Source organism: Aythya ferina (assembly GCF_964211825.1).
Source record: "Aythya ferina genome assembly, chromosome: 1".
Taxonomy (NCBI): domain Eukaryota; kingdom Metazoa; phylum Chordata; class Aves; order Anseriformes; family Anatidae; genus Aythya; species Aythya ferina.
Window position 1 is genome coordinate 26,904,853 of NC_140296.1, and position 22,711 is coordinate 26,927,563.

The 22,711-nt window shown below is 39.1% G+C and overlaps 1 protein-coding gene across 3 annotated transcripts in view; it reads left to right on the forward strand.

Annotated features, from left to right (window-relative positions):
• The first annotated feature begins 650 nt into the window (after window positions 1-650).
• Window positions 651-22,711, forward strand: part of LOC311429967 (complement C4-A-like) — a 56,363-nt gene continuing 34,302 nt past the window's right edge. Inside the window, exons 1-9 of one of the 3 annotated variants that reach the window (XM_084506275.1) lie at window positions 651-834; window positions 11,878-11,960; window positions 14,672-14,864; window positions 15,722-15,905; window positions 16,716-16,786; window positions 17,188-17,273; window positions 17,786-17,868; window positions 18,843-18,930; window positions 22,461-22,566. In XM_084506275.1, the coding sequence (XP_084362401.1) occupies window positions 11,896-11,960; window positions 14,672-14,864; window positions 15,722-15,905; window positions 16,716-16,786; window positions 17,188-17,273; window positions 17,786-17,868; window positions 18,843-18,930; window positions 22,461-22,566 (876 nt within the window). In that variant the 5' untranslated portion in view covers window positions 651-834; window positions 11,878-11,895. Of the gene's footprint in view, window positions 835-11,811; window positions 11,961-14,671; window positions 14,865-15,721; window positions 15,906-16,715; window positions 16,787-17,187; window positions 17,274-17,785; window positions 17,869-18,842; window positions 18,931-22,460; window positions 22,567-22,711 lie in introns of those variants that run through there. The other 2 variants (XM_084506276.1, XM_084506274.1) reach the window with 2 other exon arrangements.

Here is a 22,711-nt window from a genome sequence, read left to right on the forward strand (position 1 = left end):
GCTCTGGGACTGTCAGTTGCAGGGTCTGCTTCCAGCTTGTGCTCCTCAGTCATGGTCTGCTGCAGGGTGCTCAGGAGGGGCACAGCCCTTCCCCCAAATGCCTCATGCCTGGAAAGATGTGGTAAATGGCAAGTGAATGCACTGAGAAGAGAAGTTGAGTGACAGAAGTTCTCCAAACCATGTGTCAATACCTCTTCTATCCACCTTCCAACAAGATGCTGCAGCAGCAGGATTTCCCTATCCCAAGTGCTTACAGCCTGGGAGCAAGAAAGCATCATCCATGGCAACTTTATTCTTGAGATCTCCTCCTGGGCTTCCGCTCTCTTGGCTCCCCTTCTGTGACTGCTGCGAGCTGTTTGTGGTCGCTCAGTAGCCTAGAAATGACCCCGAGCGGAGAGAAAGGCTCAGTCAGTGTGCACGGGCCTCCAAGGGCCAGGGACAGCACGATGCTGCCAGCGTCTGGACCACGTGAGTCCTTTCTGCCAGGTCCCCAGACATTTTAAGCCTCCTTCATTTGGTGAAGGTAAAAAACTAAAATCCAATCAGGGAATGAGGGAAGCTGGCCGCTCAGCCTGCTGTGGGATGTGGTCCAAGGTGCCTCAAAGGGGCAGTAGAGGAGCAGCTTTACTCCCGAGTGCCCACAGGCTGGGACTTGGTGGTTTCTGGCACCCTCCAGCTGGGGAGGAAAGGGTCTCTTTGATCCAGCTGAGCCCTCAGTGTCCCCCTGCTGCCATCAGACCTAACCTTCAGCCTGTCCCTCACCAAACAGGCTGAGCATCTGCTCCTAAAGCGAACGGGGGAGCCTGAGACTTCAGGGACAGGACATCCCGCCTGGTGAGTAAGGGGGCTTCTGTGGCAAATAGGTTTTTCATGCCTCTGTCACACAGCCTTGGGCAAATCTGTTGGTTATAATAGATCGATGGCTAAGAAAAGAGATAAATATGTGCTTTCAAGAGAAGTATGCAGCCAAGAGATGCTGGCAGGTTAAAAGCCACTTGACTGCAGAAACAGTTTCACAAAGGCAGGCTGACTATTCAGAAAGACCTTCATCTGATGATGTGAGAACAAATAGTTCTGTCATCATCACTAACTTATTTCTTTGTTTATTTACTTTATTTACTTCTTTTTTCGCAAAAATAAATTCATTTTTCCTGTGTGCCTGTTGCCATTTCTCAAATGGCTGTGCTTTAAAGGAAAGCTATCAGGGACAGGACAGGACAGGACAGGACAGGACAGGACAGGACAGGACAGGACAGGACAGGACAGGACAGGAAAGGAAAGGAAAGGAAAGGAAAGGAAAGGAAAGGAAAGGAAAGGAAAGGAAAGGAAAGGAAAGGAAAGGAAAGGAAAGGAAAGGAAAGGAAAGGAAAGGAAAGGAAAGGAAAGGAAAGGAAAGGAAAGGAAAGGAAAGGAAAGGAAAGGAAAGGAAATCACATTTTCATTTTACAATTTTCATAAAATGTTTAAGTACTGGAAATGAAGTGCACCACAGCTGACTGTGCTTTTGTTCAGTCTAGCAAACAGCTCTTGTGGCATCAATGTGTTTCATTACACTGATGGGCAAAAATAGCCTTCACTGCTAAAGCAATTGTTAACAGCAGAAACATATAGAATTGGTATGGTTTGGGCTTGGCTGCTTCCTTCTGTATTCCTTTACTTATTTTCTTCCTCTTTTTCTCCTCCTTTAGCTCCTTCCTGTATTTCTTTTACTACACTTTTGCCATGTGAAAATGCAGAAAACATGCCACCTTCTGTTCTTTTCAGCAATTGCACAGTCCCTGAAGAGCTGACCCCCAGAAATCTCCCAAAAATGAGCACACGTGCACACACAGGTACATGCGGGCACATGCACATGAGTGTAAGCCTACATAGGCACGCATCTCCTAAATCCCTCTGAGCTATCAAGTTCCTCTCATGCACAGGTCTTTCTTTGGTTACAGGCCAGGACGACAAATGTGCTGACGGCAGGGTGTCCAAGGAAACCAGAACTAGGGCACCTCTGACCACTGCTGGATCCAGTCCCTCTCTCCTCTCCTCTCCTCTCCTCTCCTCTCCTCTCCTCTCCTCTCCTCTCCTCTCCTCTCCTCTCCTCTCCTCTCCTCTCCTCTCCTCTCCTCTCCTCTCCTCTCCTCTCCTCTCCTCTCCTCTCCTCTCCTCTCCTCTCCTCTCCTCTCCTCTCCTCTCCTCTCCTCTCCTCTCCTCTCCTCTCCTCTCCAATCCCTGATGCAAAGCTGCTGAAGGGCTCCTGCCAGCGCATCCCCACTTGCACCCTACTGTAGAAAGCAGTGGGGTGAGGAGATCTAAGAACTCGAAGAACAGGTCTGGTCCCAGATTTTACCTTCTGTCTCATGACTTTCCACCAGAGTTTTTGTATTGTGAGTGATCTCTTCTCCTCAAAAAAAAAAAAAAAAAAAAAAAAAAAAAAAAAAAAAAAAGTAAACATTTTTAAGGAGCATTAAAAAATCATAATGGGCATTTTTTACACCAGTACCCACCCCTCCACCAGTTTATGCCAGTAGCTCAGTCTTCAGTTATCCCAAATAAAGCACATTATGGATATTAGCAGACTGGTCTGCATATATTGACCGTGTCCGTATTTTCTCTACTGCCTTTTAAAGGGGTCAGCATAACTGCAGATAAACTTGGACCTCAGCAAGGCCTGCCTGGCTCCCTAAACCCCAAGGCATGGGAAATATTTTCTTTTCTCTGACCATGAATAAGTTTTGAGCTTCTTTCCCAGAAGCTGGGGCTGGGTACAGGAGTTTTAGGTTCTTTTAACTGAGGGCTTTGTGGTGGAAAATGATTTGGCAGGAGGCATTTCTGCTTTGGGTGGTAAGGGCAAAAAGTAGCATAGGAGGGATGGCAGGGGGCATATGCAGCTGTAGGAATGGTGCTTGGGGGTTGCCTTTGCAGGCAGACAGGGAGGTGCTCAAAGCACATCTCTCAAATGCATCAACATCTGCAGTAAAGGGGAGGATGCCTTATTCCTTACCTGCACTTGCATGAGGAGTATTCTGCTAAGTTCAGAGCTGCATTCTTCTGCACCTTATCCACATTATTTCTATGTGATCTCACACAGCTCTATGTAGAGCATCCTGCCTGTCTGGCTCCTTAGAGAGGTCACTTTCAGGTATTTGAGTTGTAGACCTGGTTATTTATTCTTTAAGAGCACTGTAAATACAATTAAGCCAGCCTTTATTTCTACTATAACCCCTGTGGCAGAAAGGCTAGCTTCAGACTGTAAAGAGGGATAAGTAATGAAAGTAAGATAAATATCCTCTAGTAGGTGTATTTTCCTTTCTGTTCTTCTAACCTCAGTGATATTTGTTATGGCAGAGGAGCCAGGACCTTCTCTGCCTATTGCTGTGTGCCAGAAAGGTGTTAGCATTCCTAAATAGGCGGCCTTATATCACAATGCCTTAATGTGCTTTAACGTCTGTGTCTGTAAAACTAGCCCTCTGCCTACCATGAAATATAGGGAGCTTAACGATGATTTAAAGTAATCCCCCCACGTCCCCCATAAGTGGAATTTTGCTGGAACAGAGAACAGGGGCCCCACATTTTCAAGGCATCTGTTTTCCCAGATAAGCTCTTGACTCACAAGGAGTGGGAAGAGACGAGCATGTTGCAGTAAATCAGAAAGTCCATAAGGTATGGAGTGGGGTCAGGATCCTGACTGCAATCACACTTCTGAAAGGATGCAAATGAGATAAGCCCTATTCTTGGCATTGAATGTAGTGGCCAGCACAGAGTATTTCATCATGCCTTATGGGGTCTAATGCCATGAGGCAGATATGGCTGGGAAGGACGTATTGTTTCTGACCAGCTCTGAGCTGTTCTGCCAACTAAGGACACACTGAATTTATTAAAAAATAATAATAATAATAAAATAAAAAATCCTGAACACCATAGCTTCTGCTGTTGCATTTTCTCTCAAAGTGACAGACAGGGCAAGAGGTCAAAAAGCTGGCCATAAACTTGGATTTGTGTCCAAACAGGACGGTTTTGGAGGCAGTCAAGTAAAGTCTGTGGAAATGTGATGTCAAGTGGTGAGCTGATCTCAACATCCCAAAACAAATCCCACCAGGGATGTCTCAGAAGATGGCATGTTTGATGCTCAACTGCCAGAGGGCCACCTGTGCGTGTCTGTGTTGCAGGAAGCACGGCCAAAAGCACAACAGACACCAGTATGGTCAGATCATGCTCCATTTTATTGCCCGAATAGCCTAACTTTTATAGTGAACTTAACAGAGGTGGATAGTGTTTCACACAAGATTATTGGTCAAAAGCACTCAGACAAACAACTACAAGAAAACAACCCCACCTGCAAGAAAACAACCCCCTTGTGATTAGCAGTCACATAGACCTTGTCCTTGAAGCCAGCGGCTGGTAACAATATTTTTCTAAATTCCTCAATAGGGCGATGTGGGAACGCTGTCATGGGAACTTCTCATAGTTGCCCTGGTAGCTTGGTTTGCTCAGCTGCAGAAAGCCATGGGATCTTTGCTGTTTCAAAAAATCCCTCAACATCTCTGGAAGGGGAGTTAGTCTTTTTTGTTCTTCTTTTGTGCATGCAGGAGTTTAGCCCTTCTTCCCTCAGACGAAAAGAAATGATCCTTAACAACCTGCACTGAGTGCCATGGAGCTCGGGCACCCAGCTCACACATCCCTGCACCCACCAACCCAGAGCTGAACCTTGCCACCCCTAGTGCCCGGCTTGGGATAAAAGGGGGTCTCTGAAAGCAGGGATGGCATCTTCACAGATCTTCAGGAAAATTTATTTCAATGGTGGGCAGCACATCTGCCCACTGGATGGCACCAGGGCTCTGTATGCACACACATACATTCCTCCAGCATGGTGGCTCTGCTCCATCAGCAGACCAAGTAGTGCTTTGCAAATGGACACAGCAAGGCCCTGGGAGCAAAAAGACAGAAATTTCAGATGTTAATGCTGTCACTGAAGATGCACAATGCTGTCACAGATAATATTGTTAAAGGGGGACATGATCTTTTATACACACACTGTGGCATGTTACAGAGATGGGAATATTCTGCAGAGTAGTTGTGTTTCCTTTCCATGCAGGCTTCAGTTACACAGAGCACACATGTATTACACACCTGGCCTTTCTACCTATATGATTTTGGGGAAAATATTTTTATTTTTTCAGACTGTGGCTTTTCAAAGTTTTCTTAATGCTGCTTCAAGCTATATCGCCAGCAGTGTGTGGTTACTGGGAGGTTTAGTGGAGTCTTCTTGCATAATTGCCTGCCTCAAAGTATATTAACATCCCATGTGTGACCTGGTCAGAGGCACTGATGTTGCCACAGTGAGCCAAAACATTTCAGTATCTCACTGTAAAATGCATACAGATAAACTACGGCAGATATTTATAGAATACTCACAGAATCAGAATATCCTGAGTTGGAAAGGACCCACAAGGATCATCAAGTCCAGCTCCTGGCTCCACATATGACCTTCCAGCACAGGGTTCCCACGGCCCCATCCAGGCGCCTTGTGCCACTCTCCCAGGAGGAGCCCCCACAGCCTCTCTGGGCAGCCTGGGCCAGTGCTCAGCCGCCCGCCCAGCACAGATGTGCTGCCTGGTGCTCAGAGGGAGTCTCCTGCCTGCCCCTTGGAGCCCAAAATACGTAGCAGGACACTTGCTCACATATTATCAAGGGCAGATCCAGGTTCCCTCCAAGATATGTTAACAAAATAAATGCAAACATCATCTGTGTTCACAGTTTGTCACAGTTACATCTTTTATCTCTAGGTGCAATGTGCAACCCACATAATCTGGGCAGGGTGTTACTGACCCAATTGTTGACAGCAGGGCTTTGGGGATATCCAACCAGTCCCCTTCTGAAGACATCAGTATTCCCAGCTGCACCTAAGCCAGCTTTCAGTGTCTTTTTCTGTATCATTTTGTGGGAGGCATTTTTCCGCAAAATTGTGTTGGCAAGAAGGAAGATTTCTGCTATGATGGCTGTACCCAGACAAGCAATACCCATCTGACAATACCAGGAGGCAGGTGGATCATCCAAATATCTGCAAAGGGTCAGAGCTGCATGGGTAAATCTCTGCAAAAAGAAGAGATCAGCATGCATCACCTGAGCAACTACCCCCCTGAGCTCCTACAGAAGTCATTCTGATTTTCTGGTTCAGCAAGACAGGAGATGCTCTGCCCACTCCCTGGGGAGGCACCAGAACTCCTGGCCCTGAAACGTGTGATAACTGAGCAGATTCTAATTGACAATAACAGCACAACTCTCCCAACACTGATATCCTGGCCCCTTTCCCCCTTTCTCTTTGAATTTCATCTCTGAACTTTAAAACCAAGGGATCAAAATAAGCAGGACAGCTTCTGATCCATGCGTGGAGTTGGCCTGAGCTGACTTGGGTGAGATGGAGATTGAAGCAGAGCCTTTTCCCAGGCTTAGGAGAGAAGTTCTTGTTCCTCGTGTTTCTCAGGGTTACTGTGTGAAGTAAATGTTTTAGATTTAATTAGCAGATTTGAGCAAATGAAAGGAAACTGTCTGTGACAGGCAGGCACCCAACGAGATGTAGTTGAGGATGTTATGTGTTGTTTTTTTTCCCTCCTTTTGTTTTGAAACATTTTTGAATATAACAGTAGGTCAGGAAACACAAGGAATGAAGGTCAGTGATGTTTTAAAATTAGTTCTCTAAATTCTGCCTTTAAAAATGTCTGGCTTTACTTAGTTTCATGGTATGCTCCCAAATCTGCAGATCAGGATGTGTAAGCTGGTTGTTTAACCTCCCCAAAATCCAGGGTCCTTAGTGAGAACAGCAAAATCTAGGGTACATTGGTTTTCCTCTTCACAGAGACTTTATATATATACATATATATATACATATATGGTTATTTATATATATATATTATATATATATGAAATGCCTCCTGGGTTTGTCTACTGCATTATATATATACAGTGCAGTAGACACAAGTAGGAGGGCTAAATGCAGAGCATTTAAAGGAAATATAGGCAAAAAGGCCAATATTTCATGGCAATAGCAAATAGAGCCTATATTCACTTTTTAATTCATGACAGTTTAGGTAAATTAAAAAAGAATAATTTCCATTCACATTGGTGCTAGGGAGAAATTACCCTTGCAGTTAAGAGGAGCTTTTCAAACTAGATGCACACTTCATGGTCTGCTGTTGAAAAAGGATTTGAAAATCTAATTTTCTGTAATGTCAGGAGTGAAATATTGCCTTTTGTGTTTGTCACAATTCTCTGTAGTGCAGCAAAGAGGGCATCACTGCAGCACTGGTTTGTGAAGTGTGCTCTGTGAAGTTGTCCTTTGTACCTTCCTGCCAGACAGAGCAGAAACTGAAAGAAGAGTTTGGTCTTGTTAACATTTAGGCAGATTAAGGGGGGGAAAGGATTTTTGGAAGAACTTCAAGCCAAAGAACAAAAACTACTGCTGGTGCTCACAACATGGTGAACACCTATAGATGAAGGTTTTCCAGGTGAAGCCACTGAAAGGACAGAGAGCATACATTCAAAATCAAGTCTATCTCACCCAGCTAAGGTTGGCTAGTTCCTTCTAGCACATATCTCAATCCCAGACTGCTGAACTGAACTCCAGGTCAGCAGAAGAATCAATAGCATACCTGATGAGTAAATATGAAAGGACTTTGCCTTTAGACAAAGGGCAGGCAGAATAATTATTTTAGGGTGAGTTTTCTGTGGTGTCTCTTATAAGCATGTGTTAGAGGCTTTCAAATGAGAGTTTAATTTTATCTTACTATGTTATATTTTAGCATGGCTTTGGACTGGACTATTTTGTGTCACAATAGAAATTACAGTCCCAGTCAGTCTGAAGAATTTGTGGTACAAGAGAAGCAGTGAAATGATTGTTTATACTAACCCCAAGAAGGACAAATAAAGCAGAAAGAATTTTAAGACTAGTTGTATAAATAATTATGAGACTGTATACACTTGCTCTTCTATGTTTATGAGATAGAGTGAGAAAATCCTTATTTAATTATAGTAGCTTATAATTTATATATATATAGTTTATATTTTGGACCAAACAAATTACAAATTTCAAATAAATTATGTTAAGAGTCATACCTCACAGAGAAGCAAAATTGTGCAAATCCAATTAAAAAAAAAAAAAAAAAAGTGAAAGCAAAATAAATAGCTTTTGCAAGGTTCCCTTTAAAAATTGATCCATGAAAGTGTTTCAGTGTGAGTTCATATGTGGTAGAGCGTAACAACTGCCAACCCAAAGAGCTATTTGTATAGCTGTATAAACAGATCTCGGTCCCCTGACAAACAAGCCAGACCAGACAAAGGAAACCTCCCCTGATAAAGACAGGCACAAGAGCAAGATTTTGGTATGACCCAGAGTTTCTTTTCCTTTGACTTCATGTTGCAGGCTTCTGCAAAGTGGTGTCTTTTCAACTGGGAGACATCCTTAATGTGTTTCTCAAGGAAAGGCCACTAAGCTTGAGGATGTTGTTTGTTTTTTTAAATAATCATAATCATAATCATAATCATAATAAATAATGTCTGACCAAGGGTGGCAGCCATGTAGACCGAGTGGTGGAACTGTCCCTGAAAATGGCCTTGCCATACTCTACATCTACTGCTGCTCTAAGATAACCTCCCTCCTTATTTTCCCTTTGGTCATGCAGTAGTGAGAAGTACTTATTTTGCAGTTAACAAGCCTCTTCCGCTCCCCAGGGAGAACAGAAACCATGTTCCCTAGAGATCTTCTTCCACAAACCTCTGCCTTTTCTTGAGCACAGACTGTCTTTGTGGTGGTAATCTCTGCTCTTCTTTACCAGTCTGTTTGTGTTTGGGAGGCCAGAGGCTCTGAGAAAGTTGTGATATTTGGCTTACAACTGAATCAGTTTGGTCGTCTATAACTGCAGTGGGAATGAGAGGGAGGGGAGGGGAGGGAGAGTAAAGTGAAAATAACTTTTGTTTAACAGTTCCTGTTTCTGATGTCCTGAACATCTCCCATAGAGCACAAATCTGGGCCCTGGGGACACTCAAGCACCTTCCCTCACCTTCTCCCTCCTGGCTGACAGCTAAAAGGAGCAGAAGTAGAAGCCAGTAGAGGAGGATGAAGACTACTGGAGAACTCACTTTGAAGGCACAGAAAACGATTAAAATTTCCTCTAATTTCTTCAGGATTGCTGATTCTGATGGCAGTCCCTCATCGGTGCTCACCTTAATCAGTGTTTTCTGTCTTTATTATTATAATAATCTGGGACATAAATTTTATTTTTCCATTGCAGGATATCTCAATTAAGCCTACTGAAGTTATCAATGCCATAAGTGTATCACTTGCTGGCCTGGTTGAATTTTCTCCTATATTAAATACTCGGAGAGTATTCATCTGATCCAACCAAATATTATTGCAATGGGGCTAATAAGGCATCATTTTGCTAGAAAGAAACTGAAAGAAATGTGGAACAAACATTTAGATTGGTTTCTGTCCAATGGTCTTTACAGTGTCACAGAACATCAGTGAACATCACATCCTTATAAAGCAAATATTTCCACATTTCTTAATTTTATACTGAGAACAATCCAAGGCTGCAGCCCATTCCTTTGGCTCAGTTCAGATATCACTTCTATGCTACTGAAATTTGGCTGTCCCAGCTAAAGCCCCGTGTACAATTGGCACATTGTATCTCCCTGCCAACAAGAGTCAAGCAGAGGCTCCTAGAAAATGGTCAGAAAGTCTGAGATAACTGGTAACATTTCTAACATAGCAGTATTTTATGTATAAATTGATTGGCATGGTGACGAGAAGCAAGTCCCTTTGAAGCAGTCAGCTGAGTGAATTAAAAAGTCTCCTTTATTCCTCATCACAGCTCTCACACAGCCTTAGGTCTCCGTGATGACAGAGTCCTATATTTGCCTTGCTGTGTTTATTAGCTGTTGAATTACTGCATGTTCTGTTCTTCAAGAATAAGTCTTATGGAGATCATCTGACTCCTTTTTGCTGCAGCTCTTTGGGATACTAGTGACCAGAGAAACCTAGATGGGCTTGGTCAGAAGACCTTCCTGAATCAACAGTTTATAATTAGGTTAAACCTCTGAAAGTAACAAAACAGCCATAATAAAAATATGATCATTCACTTTTTCACAAGCTAAAATCTATTTTTTTTTGTTTGTTTCATGATACTTTACACATTTATTTTTGATGGGCATAACAATTCTTGTTCCTCTGAACTGCAGGACAATTCCTACCACCTGCTAATATACTTTCAGTTCTCATTGTGCTCTTGCACTGACCTCATAATTTGTCTCAAGAACCACAGCATTAATCAAAAGTGGAATAATTTTACCTGTTAGTAGATACTTACCATAAGTAGATACCTGTTACCCTAAATTGTCTATGTCCTAAATTGTCTTTTGTTGTTGTTGTTTGTTTTGTTTTGTTTTCAAGTCAGTCCTTGCATGGGATAAATTTCAGTGTCTTGGCATAGCTTTTGATGATCTAAATTTGAAGCCAGAAATATTTTTGTTGCTACTGCCACTGGTACTTTCCATGACCACCACACTTGCCATCTATCCGTGTATGTCGCAGAGGGACCTATCATGTTTGTGGCACAATCAGGGTAAAATACTGAACTGCCTTGTTGATGCCTTACAGCTTCTTCTCTTCCCCTGCCTCCTTGTCTTGTAAAATCACTTGCTGGAAAATGCAGAACTGAGGAGCTGCTTATGTCAGCAAGGCAAGGGGTGTCTCCTAGGTGAGGCATGGGGTGAGGTGGGGGTCCTTTCACCCTCACAGCACAACACATTCAGACCTTGCTGTGAGGGTGAGGTCCTCTTACAAATAACAGTGTGCTGCCTTAAGGTTTCAGTTGCTAATAGTTAAAGACACCAGCTTAAATGAGATAGACTAAAGTGCAGTTTAACCCCAGACCTTGAGGGCAGCCACATGACCATTTCTGGGATGTGAGCTGCCTGAAGATCAGATGGGCATTTTTCCATTTTCAAGAATCAACAAAATGATGTTTGGGAGACAACAATCCAAGGCTTGCAAAAATGAGACACAAAGTGAGTTGCAGTTTGTTCTTTCATTTTGCTTTGATCAAAACTGGTTCTTGCACAAGCAGTTACATTTCAGACATATTTTTTCCTGTATTTGAGTATTCTGCATTTAAGGCATTGCGTGTCTTTTTTGAAGATGGAATGCCTTCTATTGATGTGTCATCTTACATGTTTATGCTAAGAGGAGTCTAATGACCCTCTGGGAAAACCCTTGGTCTTGACCATGAAGGAAAACTGTACTGACTAGCTCAGAGACATCCATTTTAATCCCACTAAAGTTAAAACAGATGATTTCCCTTTAAGCACTACAGATGGGATTGAGTTGTACAGGCAGATGTCCACCACAATTCCTTTTGTGCTATCTAAGCCAGAAGGAGCTTTCTCTCACCTTTGCTGGACTATAGAGATGCCTGGAGTTAAGTAATAACATAGAGAAGGGATCTGCCTCATGCAGTCATCTCCATTTTTGATTGCTTTAAAACCTCTCTTTTAGCCATGGTGACTTGTTTGATTTTGGGATTGACTTGGTAGTATTTGTGGGAATGCTGCACATGATTGTTAGTTACTGGAAGGTGACCATACTGAAGCTGGGAAGAGAATGAATGAATAACCAAATGTAAAATTCTGGCTAATCCAGAATGTCTCTCTCCCAAGCTATTAATTTGTGCATAATTAACATGTCTGTCATTATTGGTTGTACAGCTTTGCAGGTTATTAATAAATAACCAAGATAGGTAATGCTCTTACGTGCAGTGTGCCATCAGCCATTTCTTTCTAAGTGTACACAAAGGACACATTGACGGTGGATTTTTGGTATCTCTGTTTTTTCAGATGTTATAGAGTTTTCCAATGGAAAAGCTGGTATTTTTGACAAGCTTTTGTTTGCTGTTAGCCAATACACAGCAAGCACCATCGTAAGTACATTTTATTATTAACTTTTTCACTCCTAAGAAATCCCTTGAAACAGACAATAGGATATGCTCATGATCTTGGCAGAGAATTAAAAAGCCTATTCCTTGGAACACTGAAAATTTATCTAACCTTAAATAGAGAACCTGTAACTGCAAAAGGAAGAAACTTGATAGTGCTTTTGTTTTCCAACAGGAAAGATCTGCTCTCAGTGAAAAATAATTTAAGATGTCCTATTGAAGTATGATGTTCATAATGCTATTGCTGTTTGCTTAGCTTCTGACATTTACAGGATCTGCAAATCTTGGAAAAAAAAAAAAAAAAAAAAAAAAAAGTCATTCCTTTCTATAATCGATTTAATACATTACAGAAATCAAAGGTTTCATATCTGGGAGAGCTTCAGGGCTTTTCTGTACTTATTCTTTATTGTAGTAGATTTGCATATGTTGATACTGGTTCTTCTAGTTCTGGAGAAATAGATATAACTCTTTGAGAAATCCTATACAGCATGTTAAGGGTCCTTCAAACTGGTCCATAGGTCAGAGGGACAGAAGTCACTGTGTTCCCACCAGGATCAAGTAGATTCAGTCACTTACTATAGCTAGAGGAGAGTTCTGATGATATATCTGGGGCAGATGGGACAAGCCCTCTTCCCCTTCCATGCCAGACCACACTTGAAGTTATCTCCTGCCCCACATGCTTCCCTTTCTGCGTGGCTTTATCAAGGAGCAGATTTCTGCCTTCTAGAAATGCATCTGGATGCATGCTTCATCTTCAGTAAAGCGTAGGCATTGTCTTCTGTAAAAAAAAATCTTAGTGGGAATGGGGATTAAGGTATTTTTTTCCAAGGTAATTGGGTAGGGGACAAACACGGTGTTGAGTCGTCTACGTATGTTAAAATGAACATCATGCCAGAAAATATCATCATGATGCTTTGAGACCAGAGCTGGCTTTTCTCTGGCTAGCTGAGATTGTGGGCAGTGTAGGCTAATGGCCATATCGGTCTGAGCTATCACATAGATAAACTTTTAAATGACTAAAAAAAAAAAGGACCCTTTGGAAGATCCCTGATTTTCTTTGGGCTATTGCAGTGAGCAAATGTTGCATTCTCTTTTCTCTGTGTGAAGACGTGTTGTGTATAAGTTCACTCACTCCACTTTTGCTAGAGCCAGCAGACTCTAAGTGGGTGGCATAGTGGCACTTTCAGAACAAATCCCACTCAGTCTGCGAGAAATGGCAATGAACACAGCTGAAAGTGAAAAATTTCCCCTCATCATTCAAGCATTTGAATGCACAGAGATGTCTTGCCTGACTAAAGAATTAGAGAAAACATATGGAAACAATAAAGATTGGGATCAAGTGTTGCATAAGGATAGATGTAACTGAAAGACAAGTGTCATTAGTCATTGTAAACTAGAAATACTAGAAAGTAGTTTCATGAATGTACATGTAAAAATGACAAAACCTTTTAATGTTTATTGAAGTTTGCTCTGTGTTTTTCTTTCTCAAATTTCCTATGTTTATGTGAAGATTTACATTATGTGATACATTTCATTAATCATATAGAAGCAATTTTAGTTTCTATTGAAAAAATCATATCACCTTTAATCCCTCCTTGCTATATACTTTCATTTTATAAACTTAAGAAAGAAGAAATGTCAATTTAAAAAGGTAAATATATATATATATATAAATAAATACAGAAAAAAGAAAGAAGGAAAGTTCAGTCAAGCTATTCTGATAATGGTGCAATCATTTACTTTTTACCTCTTTAGAAAACTTCTGCAAAATAATCGTTGTCAAAAAATGGCTTTCTGAGCCCAGAACTGTTCTTCATGTATGTGCCATTAATGCCATTAATGCCATTAATACATAGCTCTTCCCATAGTTGTCCAACTTTTGTGGGTAAAGGGTACTTGAAAAAAGAGGTCAAGAGTCATGATCTACATTTTAAAGGTCATGAAAATAATTACTAAGTAATACCATGGAGATAAGAAAAAGGGAAATAATAGAGAGAAAACTGAATCTCAACCTGTTCCACAGTCTTGTTAAGGTTGTGGTCTTACTTTCCATGGTCTTGCATTACCAGCCTTTCATTAATGACATCATCTAAGGGAAGATCAGCTGCTTGAAATTCCATACATACAGTTACATATGAAATTGATACCTTCTGACATATTAAAGCATAACCTGGCATAATGTAGCTACTAGTACATGAAGATATGTGAATTCATAGTATCAAGTATGTACTTACACATATCCATTCATATGCATTGGCTCTTAATCCATGGCTGTTTGGTTTTTTTTTTTTTTGTCTTTAGAAAGTTGAGTCTGTAGAATTTTCTCCAAAGGTTCTAGGAGGCTATTAATAACATAAGCAGTCCCTGGGACATACGAATGTGTTTTTGTTGTTTTTGTGGTTGTTTTGCTCTGTTTTTCACCTGTCTATAGGGTTGATCTTTTGTAGGGCTTAAATGTGATGATTCAGAAATTGGGGTTCAGTCAGGGAGAAAATACCTTATTTTAACATATACTGTAACTAGCAAGTGCGGTGGGCTAGGTGATCTCCACAAGGCCCTTCCAACCTCAGCCATTTTGTGACAGTGGAACTGACAAGTCCACTTTTTTTTTTTTTTTTTTTTCTATACAATTCACATTGTCTGGACTTTGTATTATGCAGAATCATTTTGGTTAATGTACTTCTATGTTGTTTTAGATTTCTCATCACTGCCCCAAATGTGGTGCATGTGGGCACAGAGGAGACAATAACCATTCAAGTTCATGGAGCAAAAAGCCCCCTGCAAGTTACCGCATACTTCAAAGATGAGATGAGAAATCGACTTCTATCAGAGAGGATCGTCTTTAACCTTAACCAAGAGAATAACTACCAAGAGATGAAAAAACTGATGGTAAGTCTACCATCATAATGATGTGTTTTAAACACCTGGTGATATAAATTGCTTAATCATAAAACACATTAAACATATTGATATTTGGAACAGATTTTGGAAGAGTGCCTTTTCATCACTGTAGATCAGTAATGAAATTTAATTTTAAAACATTTAATTGTTTTGTAATTCTTTTATAGATACATTTTTTGTTTATCTGTTTGTGCGTGTAGCAGTTTAATTCCTGGGACTGTATTCTTGTCCTTATTTTCTTGGCCATCCTACAAGAGAGGGGAAAGCTTGAAAAACTTGTAAGTTGTTTAATGTAACTTTACACCCACTTTACATCATTTGCTGCTGACATGATTCTGTGAAGTCCAGCAGCATTTGATTCAGGAGTACTAGTTTGGGATATTTGGTTGGAAAACAGCACACAGCAAGACTTGGTTTAGATCTGATAACTAACAAAGCTAAAAGCTGAGGTGTCAAATCAGGTTCCTCTTGAACAAGATGTTTAGAAACCTGCATGAATTAAAGTTCTGATCTCAGGGACAAGATTTTAGCAAAGAAGGATTAGGGAATGCAGCTACCAAATGGTGTGGTAACTGAAATTTGACATGCATGTAGACTGAAGAAAAGTCACTGAGATTGAGTTATTGACACTGAACAATAAAAATTGTTATTTCTATGGCATAGAATGGAAGAATAACATTTCTACTTAAAAATAAGATGTCAAAGAAAGACTTGAGTATCTTCCGTTGAATGGTGCTAATTAAATGGTTTAAGCCTTTTGGGTAGTTTTGGCCCCCAGTTGTCTGGCTCCGAAGTTACCAAGTTCATGTCTGATTCTATGTGGTTCTTCTTTTTGTTATCTTCAGGTCAAGCCAGAATTTCTGCAGCAAGATGTGTTCAAGAAGAGTAAAAGGCCGTATATTCTGCTTGTCACCGAAAGCAGGGACCTTTACAAGGAGGCTGTTGAAAACATCCGCATCCTCCTGTCCTCCAAGAAAGGCTACATTTTCATTCAGACAGACAAGCCTATATACACACCAGATTCCAAAGGTTAAGATAAAAATGCAGCACTTCAGATGCTGAATATAAATGTTACAAGGGCATGATTTTAAAAAGTAAAAATGACTCGATTCTAGTTAAAGTAAATCTTGTTTTTAACCCCAGCTCTTTCTGTGCATAGCACACCACCACGCTAGATTTGCACTCTGCATCCAGGGCTTCTTCAGGGTCTGAAGTGCACATCAAGTGTGCATCACAGCAACTGTAATGGAGACGACACGGGATTCAGAAAGTCTTTCTCTCCATCCATTGGGAGAAATAAATAAAATAAAAAATCCACTTCTTGCTTAGAAAGCGTAGTAATGACTTTCTTTCTGAAAACAAAATAAATTGCAAGGACCTTCCAAGAAAGAAAGGACCTTCCTCCTGTTTGCAATGCCAGCACTAAGCATCCTTTGCACTTTAAGGCCACAATGGTTTTGTTACTTACTTTATTTAAAAGTAGAGGGAGGTAAAAAAAAAAAAAAAAAAAAAAAAAAGTAGTCCTTGACTGCATAAGGAACACAAGGGAGTGGGGGTGGGGGTGGGAGGGGAAGGAGGTAGAGTGGTGAAGTTCCCTGCATATTTTTCAGAAGTTGCTTTAAAGAGATACTTGTTCAATCATATAACGTGTAAGAATATGGAAGAATGCAATCTTTAAAAACAAACAAACAAACAAACAAAACATAATAATTTCTCTTCTTGAAAATAGTTTTATGTTAAACTTGATACTCATGTAAGAGCTAATAATAATTGTTATCTAGAAAAAACAGAAACAAATATGTGAACTCTTTTTTTTTTTTTTTTCCTTCTGCTAAACAGTAAAATACAGGATCTTCATTTTGGACAATGCTATGAGGCCAGCAGAAGACACAGTTACAATTACTGTGCTAGTGAGTATACAAAAAAAACCACACTACTTTTAATAAATGCTTAGTCAGAACAGGTACTATGAAGGGCTTCCACAAAAGGTACAAGAGTAAAGATGTATATATATATAAAAATATATTTTCTCTCATCTCATCTCATCTCATCTCATCTCATCTCATCTCATCTCATCTCATCTCATCTCATCTCATCTCATCTCATCTCATCTCATCTCATCAATACATATATATCGTGAGGTATAGCTACTAATTTTTGGCCAATGTCAGGTGCATGGAGGGAGATGTAAAGCATGAATATTAAGGTAAAGAACTAAATAGAGCATGTCATTCTTAGGACCAGTATAGGAACTTGAGCTTCTTGCTTGGCACCTGTTTTATGTTTGCATGTTTCCTCTCTCTCTCTACAGAATTCAAAAGGAATGGTGGTTAAAAAGTCAGAACGGAAAATAAAAACAGCGTTCAGTGAAAATTTTGAAATACCTGACATTGCCGAGTACGTTACTATGCCTTGTTCATTAAAACAGTTCACACATCCAAATGTCTCTTTCTACAGGCTTCCTTTAGGCACCTCATCTTGGCTTTAATGTTAATACACTATGGTTAACAACCTTTATCCTGCTAAGGAACAATTTGTCAAACTGCTTAACTGTTTGCACTACTGTATAACTACACTCATGATAACACTTCTGTAAAGGCTTCGCTTGTGAAGTGTAATACCTCTGATTTGAAACAGGCTTAAGCTTTTACTTAATATTCAACGTGTTTTTGCATGCTGGCCTGATTTTGACATCACAATGAAGATAAGCTATAGGGAATATATAGTGAGATCTCTATTTCTGTGGGATTTAAAAAAAAAAAAAAAAAAAAGTTAATAAATTGGTTTGGGAACAGATAAAAGAAAGGAAAAAGAAAGGAAAATAATAATATTTAGCAATAATTTAGATATGTTAAAATCATAAAATATCTGAGGAATCTTAAGTATTTTCTGCTGAATCTCAACTTTAGGCCTGGAAGCTGGAAAATCAAAGCCTGGTTTAATAGTTATGAAATGTCCAATGTTTCAGCGGAATTTGAAGTTAAAAAATATGGTAAGAGAATATTCAATTTGGATGATATATATGAGGCCATTGCTCTTAGTTACAAGATATACAGCAGTGATAAAACCTGACTGTAGTTAGGTACTAAGGACATGATTCACAATGTGTTCAGTTCCTCATGGCTATGTCTGATTTATGGAAGGAGAATTTTTGTGTGTCTTACATTTGGAATAACAAGCAATCAACAACAACAAAAACACATTTCATTTTTATACAAACTCAGCAACATTTGTCACAAATCATCCTTGTTCAGAGATGAGCTATTAAAACCATTCAAATGCTGGTTAAGAACTTCATTAAAGACTAGAATGGAAAAAAAAAAAATTAAAGATCTAGCCATTTTCTCACAGTGAAATGCAGTTTAGAAGATGATTTGAGTTGTCCCCGCATTCAGAAAATCTTTCTGTAAGGAAATACATGTATATAGTGTAAAAGAATAAAAACGTAGAAATACAAAAATTTGAAGGAATAAATAAATACGTGTGCTGAAATTATGCTTTCTTGAAAATTTGAGTATGTTTTGTTCCTTTAAAACAAACAAAGAGAAACAAACCCCTGGACTTTATGAAAATGTCATTTTAACAAATCTATGTGTTTTTTTAGCTAGTGGGTAACTAGTAACAGAGCAGTGGATCCTACTGCATCACCTGTAAATGCCTATATCGAGGATCAGATAATAAAATCAGAAAATTAGGATTTTCTGGATTACCGTCATGGGATAAATCCATATTTTGTGCTTCAAGACTGCTTCATTAGGTGAAGCAAATAAGAGTAAGGGAAAGTGATCAGGAGATTTTTTTCAGAATGCTGATCCAAACTAAAAGGCAGTTCCATCCTCTCAGGGGGTGTTGTAACATGCCAGGAGTTTATGATATGTTTAAATACACATGCCGTGACATTTTGTTGTCTTTTTTTTCTTTCTTTCTTCTTTTTTTCTTCTTTTTTTTTTTTTTTTTTTCATGTAGAGCTTCCATCTTTTGAAGTCAAGCTCATCCCACTCCAGCCATACTACTCCATCTGGAATGAGAACTTTATATTTGATATTGAGGCAAAGTAAGTGTGTTTAAATAAATGTTATTTTAAGATGCAAATAAGTAGGTAATGAACTTCACTGCTTCCTCCTCTCCTCATCATTAACAGTTAACCATGTTCAGGCTTTCCTTGAATCTGATTTTAGTCTTGCATAATCTCTGTTTCCTCTCCACTGACATTTGAGGCATCAGTGTAAAACACTACATGGGTCCAGGTGGTGGTGACCTAAAATGGAAAAAGATTTTCTGAATGCTTTATACTTTTAGAAATAGGATGGTGGTTTAGGATTCTCCTCTGTGTTGCTATAAAAGATTACAGACAAACTGATAGTCTGTTTTCCTTTATACTTTTTGATTTAAACATTTAGAAACAATCTAAAGCCTCAGATGTTGCTATTTAATGCAATTCAAACAGAGATGGATTAAAGTTTGGATGTGAAAATTTGGGGGTATGAAATCTCCACAAAGCCCAGTGAAGTTTGGAAGAAAAAATTTGAGAATTTTGAATTAATGTCTTGCTGTCTCTGTGGTGATTAAGTTAGGACCTGGTACAGGTGTTTTTTATTTTGGAAGAGGAATAAATTGTGTGAGAGGAGCACAGACAGCTGGTCTTCTTTCATAGTTGGGAGGAATCTTTTCAGTTTCAAAGAAACAAGGACCATTTTACTGCTTCTGTTCACCTTTTTATTTTCTTTGGTTTTGAGGATATGTATATATATCTTGCAATATATATCCTGAAATAAGGTACTCTGCATTATCTTAGTAACAATGAAATAATTATCCTGCTTATTTCTCCCTATTTAGACAAAAGCTCAGACATATTTTAGGACAATTTTGATGTGTGAGAAGAGAGTTGAACACACACTATCAGCTAGTAACGCCAGGCCTTCACTAAAAACACCTTCTTAAAAATGTCAGCACGTCCTGTTTTTTTCAGATTAACCATGTTCCTTAACATTCTTTAAAGATAAAATAAAAAAGGGATCACAACAAGTTATTGTAGTTTATATTGTTAAATTGTTGCTAGTGTTAAAGATTGGGTAAGTTTTATGCACATAAATAGTACCCAAGATACAGGAAAGTGAACAGTATAAAATGTATTAAATACTCATTACTTATTTTTGAGCCATTTAAAAAAAAAAAAAAAAAAATTACTGTATCTATTTACTTTTAATATTTTGATTATTAATGGTGTGCAATTTTTTGTTGCATAATACAAAAATAACTGCATAATTTTTGCATAATACAAAAAAAAATACAATAATAACTGTTTATACTACTCTTATATCCTCACAATTAATGTTAGTATATGTTATGACAGTGAGTTTAAGTTCTGGTAATTTACTAATACAGAACAATTTTTTTTCATTATATCAAGGTATTTAATTAAGCTTATTAGTCAAAGCCCCCTGGAGTAGTGTTTTTTTGCAAACATACATATAACTGAATAGTATAAGAATATGTTCCTGATTAGTCACTGTTGGGCAGTAATTTGCATCATCTCAGTATTCGATGGGATTGGTAAGGAGGAGATAGTCAATACAGAAGGGAGGAAAGAGCCAGGTATTAAAATTGTTAATATAGTATGCAGATTACAGTAAAAAAGCCTCATCTATACAGCTAAACTTTGTGACTTTGTCAAGCACTGACAGCAACTGACCTTTCAAGTAACTGTGCTTAAAGCTTTAATTAGATAGGCATTAAATATTAACGTTAAACTATGGGAGTGTTACATGGTTTAAATATCATCACTCCTGACACCATGTCTGTTTCATCTTGCATTTGACTTCAGAAAACCCTCCACCTTGAGAACAGCGAACAAATTATTGTTAAAAATTATCTGAGTTATTATTATTATAATAATCTGAGTTATAATTATTATAACATATATTCTGAGTTATTATTTATTAGGTGTTCCCCTTACATGAGGAATTACTCTCAGGAGGCTTTGGTTGTACTTGAACATGACACCTTTGAAGCACGTGTGCAGTTAGTGGAACTGTCCCAGGAAAGGTTCCCAAGACATGGAGCTTGAATACTAGCCCTTTGGCTAGTGCTTGTCACAGGCCTGGCCTTAGCCATGGAGCACTCCCCAGATAACTCTATTAACTTTAATCATAATTACCTGATAATATCAGTGATAACTGGCTTTAATATTTTGATCCTTTATAATCTTTTCACTTTATGCCTTTGCAGCACTCAATTTTGAGTTTACAGATGGAACAATTCCTTCATATATGCTTCAATCCACATTACTATCATTTTTAAGAGGAAAAATGATGTTGAATATGATGTTGTTTTTTTTTGTTTGTTTATTTGTTTTAATTGGAAAAGGTCCTAGCGGGGTTAAACAGGCTTGCTTGACTTTCATCACAATCAACAGATAGAATTCCTGATAACTGAACTTACTTCTCTGAATTGGCCATGCGTGTAATGAACAGTTATTTGATATATTAATTGTTGTTTCTCATATTGATCGTTGTTTCTCTCAGTTCTTTCATTTTAAGCAGTTTTCATAACAATTGCCTCATAGTCCACTGAGAAACCTCACTTTTGAATTTTAGCACTGGTATAGATCAGTGCTGCTGATCAAGCCAGTTCAAAAGAATCACCATTTAAAAAAAAAAAAAAATCCATTATAGAACTGAAAAGAAACAGGATTTCCACAAGCAAGTGACAACAACACTGGAGGTTGGACTAGATGACAGTTACAGGTCCCTCACACAAACCATTCTGTTTCTATGGCATGAGTACAGGCACAGTACAAGCTGTGCTGCAGGAGGATGCCATCTGCCAGGGTTTCCTTGAGAAAGGAGCCTGCCAGGTCCAACAATGTGCCCTGTTCTATCTCTCCATCCATTGAACTCTCCCAGTAGGGAGAGCTCAATGGTGTTCTGACCAGATGCGTATCTGGCAAATAGTTCACTTAGAAGGGGTCTCTGTGCTACATTGCCTAAATGTATAGAAGATGCACAGGGTGGCCGGTGTCTACTTTGCCTAGTGCAGATATGAAAACTTCAGCAGGTGAGCTCTGACTCTGGAAGTCTTCAGAGGTACAAACACTTCACATTGGTCCCTGATACAATTGCTCCGCTCATGAGTTATCTAATACAAAGGAATTAGCTGTTCTTCCAAATTAAATAGATGCCTCCCTTGCTGTCTGTGAAGGGGATGAATTTCAAGAGACCTCACGTATCTCCCCAACTAAAGTTTTCCTTAATTTGTAAAATAAAACAAAATAAAATAAAATGTTTAAATTACTGCAGTACATGTATTTATTTTGTCAGATGATGTCTCCAGATGTGATTCTGTCAATGCAGTTTACTCCATATATTTGTCAGGATGTGAAATCAGTGCTTTGTACATGGATATCTTACAAAAGTCTTCCTTATCAGTGGGTGGGACTATTTTTCATTTACAAGCTATTAGTTACAGTCAGAATACCCACAAATATCCCTATTTTATTGCAGCATAAAATGAATAGTCTGATTTATGCTCACCTCACTTTTATAAATTTACTGATTAATCTCCCTTCTTTTCTTCCTTCCAAAGGCACTCTTATGGAAAAGGGATTCAAGGAGCTGCATACGTGCGATTTGGAATAATAGATGGAACTGAGAATAAAGTCTTTCTTCCAGGCCTGGAACAACAGCTATCAGTAAGTACTGGAGTTCAGTGGAATTATTCATATTTACCCCAGGTGAGCTGAATACTGTAAGAAATCATCAAAAGATAGATCCATGTACTACCACAGTCATGCTATGAGCAACAAATTTGTGCTAATCGCAACAAACCAGCAAGGG